The following is a 2,555-nucleotide window of genomic DNA, read 5'->3' on the forward strand; positions in this document are numbered from 1 at the left end:
ATAGCTACCAAAAAAATACTCAGAAATAAATTTAACCATAGAGGTGAAAGATCCGTATATTAAATACTGTAACTTATTGATAAAATAGAAAAAACAATCCTAAAATTCATATGGAACCACAAAAGATGCCAAATAGCCAAAGCAATCTTGAACAAAAAGAACAAAACCAGAGGATCATACTACCTGATTTTGAAATCTACTACAAAGCAACAGTAATCAAAACAGAATGGTACTAGCATAAAAACAGATATATAGACCAATAGAGAATGGCACAGAGAGCCCAGAAATAAATCCATACACTTAGTCAACTGATTTTTGACAAAGATGCCAAGAACACACAATAAGGAAAAGACAGTATCTTCAATAAATGCTGCCAAGAAAACTGGATATCCACATGCAGAGGAATGAAAATAGACCTTCATTTCATGCCACATACAAACATCAATTCAAAATGGATTAAAGACTTAAACGTAAGACCTGGAACTGTAAAGCTACTGGAAGAAAACATAGGGGGAAAGCTCCACGACATTGGTCTCGGTAATGATTTTTTGGATATGACCCCAACAGCACAGACAACGAAAGTAAAAATAGACAAACGGGATCACATCAAATTAAAAGGCTTCTGTACAGCAAAGGAAACAATCAACACAGTGAAGAGACAACCTACGGAATGGGAGAAAATAATTGCAAACCATACATCTAACAAGGAGTTAATGTCTAAAATATATAAGGAACTCAGTAACTAAGAAAACAAATATCCTGATTTAAAAAATGTGCAAAAGAACTGAACAGACATTTCTCAAAAATAGATGTACCAATGGTCATCAGTAGGTATATGAAAAAATGCTTACTATCACCAATTATCAGGTAAATACAAATGAAAACCACAGTTAGATATCGTCTCACACCAGTTAGAATGGCTGTTATAAAAAAGGTGAACAACAGCAATTGTTGCCAAAGATGTAGGGAAAAGGGAGCCCTTGTACACTGTTGGTAGAAATGTAAATTAGTACAGCCATTATGGAAAATAGTATGGAAGTTCCTCAAAAAAGTAAAAATAATTACCATATGATCCAGCAATCCCACTGCTGGGTATATACCCAAAGGAAACAAAATCAGTATGTCAAACAGATATCTGCACTCCCCTAGTCATTGCTGCATTATTCATAATAACCAACACATGGAAAGAACCCAAGTGTCTGTTGATGGATAAATAGATAAAGAAAATGTATATATACACAATGGAATACTAATCAACCTTAAGAAAGAAGGAAATCTGCAACAACATGGATGAACCTGGATGACATTATGTTAGGTGAAACAGGTCAGACACAGAAAGAAAACTACTTCATGATCTCACCAATATGTAGAATCTAAAAAAATCACACTCATAGAAACAGTGTAAAATAGTGGTTACCAGATGCTGGGGGGGTGGGGAAATTGAGGAAATGAGTTAATGGACCCAAAATTTCAGTTAGACAGGAGGAATAAATTCTAGATATTTACTGTATAGTATGTTAAGTACAGGTATTAATAATAACAATATATTGCATATTTGAAAACTGACAAAAGAATAGATTTTAAGTGTTCTCACCTCAAAAACATGATAGGTATGTGAGGCAACACTTATGTTAAATAGCTTAATTATCCATTCCAGAATGTATACATATATCAAAATATCATGTTACACAACACAAATATATATGATTTTTACTTGTCAATTAAAAAAGAAAGGAAAAAAATTAAATTAGTTTGAAGTAGTATATTTTAATATTCATTATTCCTCATGGGTTTAAATTATTGGAGGCATGAAGTAGACAAATGTCTGTGCAAAAATCATTATGTAAATCAAACTTTCTCAAAAAGCAAAAACTCCAGACAACCTCTAACAGAGAGATACAAGTTATTTCTTTGTAGCCTACATTTTTACAAGAAGTGAATTTTAAATAAATAGTCTCAACTACCTTTAAAATGAAGTGGCACAAAAAAAATCAATGGTTATTGTTCATGCACATAGTATGTTCCTTTGAAAAAATTACTCAGAAATACTATAAACAAAATAGCTGACACTTACCTTCCTCTCACTATATTTTCTTGAAGAAGCTCTTGAATAATAATACTTATATTGGAAATGTTGACTTTGTTGATAAGACCGTTGATTGACTTCTTTAGGGCCTCCCAGCTCATTCTCTGGTAGGCTAAGCTAAAAAAGAATTGATTTCAATAAATATTAAAGCTTTGTCAACAATTATAACAAGAGGCTATATAAGACCATAAAAACTCCCTAGTGTTCCTTTACTTTTAACATTATTTTTGTAAAATTACCCCAAAGTGCAGTAAACTATATGATGTCTATAGGAATAAGTAGATTATATCCCAAACCATATTTGATTTTCTGTACATATATTGCTTAAGTACAGATCACTTCCCTTTAATAAAACAATAAGAATATGTAAGGATAAGTAAGGATAATGTTTTGTTCTTATGTCAATGTATATTTATTAGTCAATACATGCTTATTTTACATTACAACGCTTCATTTAAACTTGTCTTTA

General features: G+C 31.7%; 1 protein-coding gene across 1 annotated transcript in view; it reads right to left on the minus strand.

The window, feature by feature from the left end:
- The window catches only part of CWC22 (CWC22 spliceosome-associated protein), a 55,133-nt gene that overhangs the window by 27,620 nt on the left and 24,958 nt on the right, over nucleotides 1-2,555 (minus strand). Inside the window, exon 5 of the mRNA XM_012650694.1 lies at nucleotides 2,075-2,203. Coding sequence (XP_012506148.1) covers nucleotides 2,075-2,203 — 129 coding nt within the window. The remainder of the gene's footprint in view (nucleotides 1-2,074; nucleotides 2,204-2,555) is intronic.

The sequence above is a fragment of the Propithecus coquereli genome, unplaced genomic scaffold (assembly GCF_000956105.1).
Source record: "Propithecus coquereli isolate 6110/MARCELLA unplaced genomic scaffold, Pcoq_1.0 Scaffold34, whole genome shotgun sequence".
NCBI lineage: Eukaryota > Metazoa > Chordata > Mammalia > Primates > Indriidae > Propithecus > Propithecus coquereli.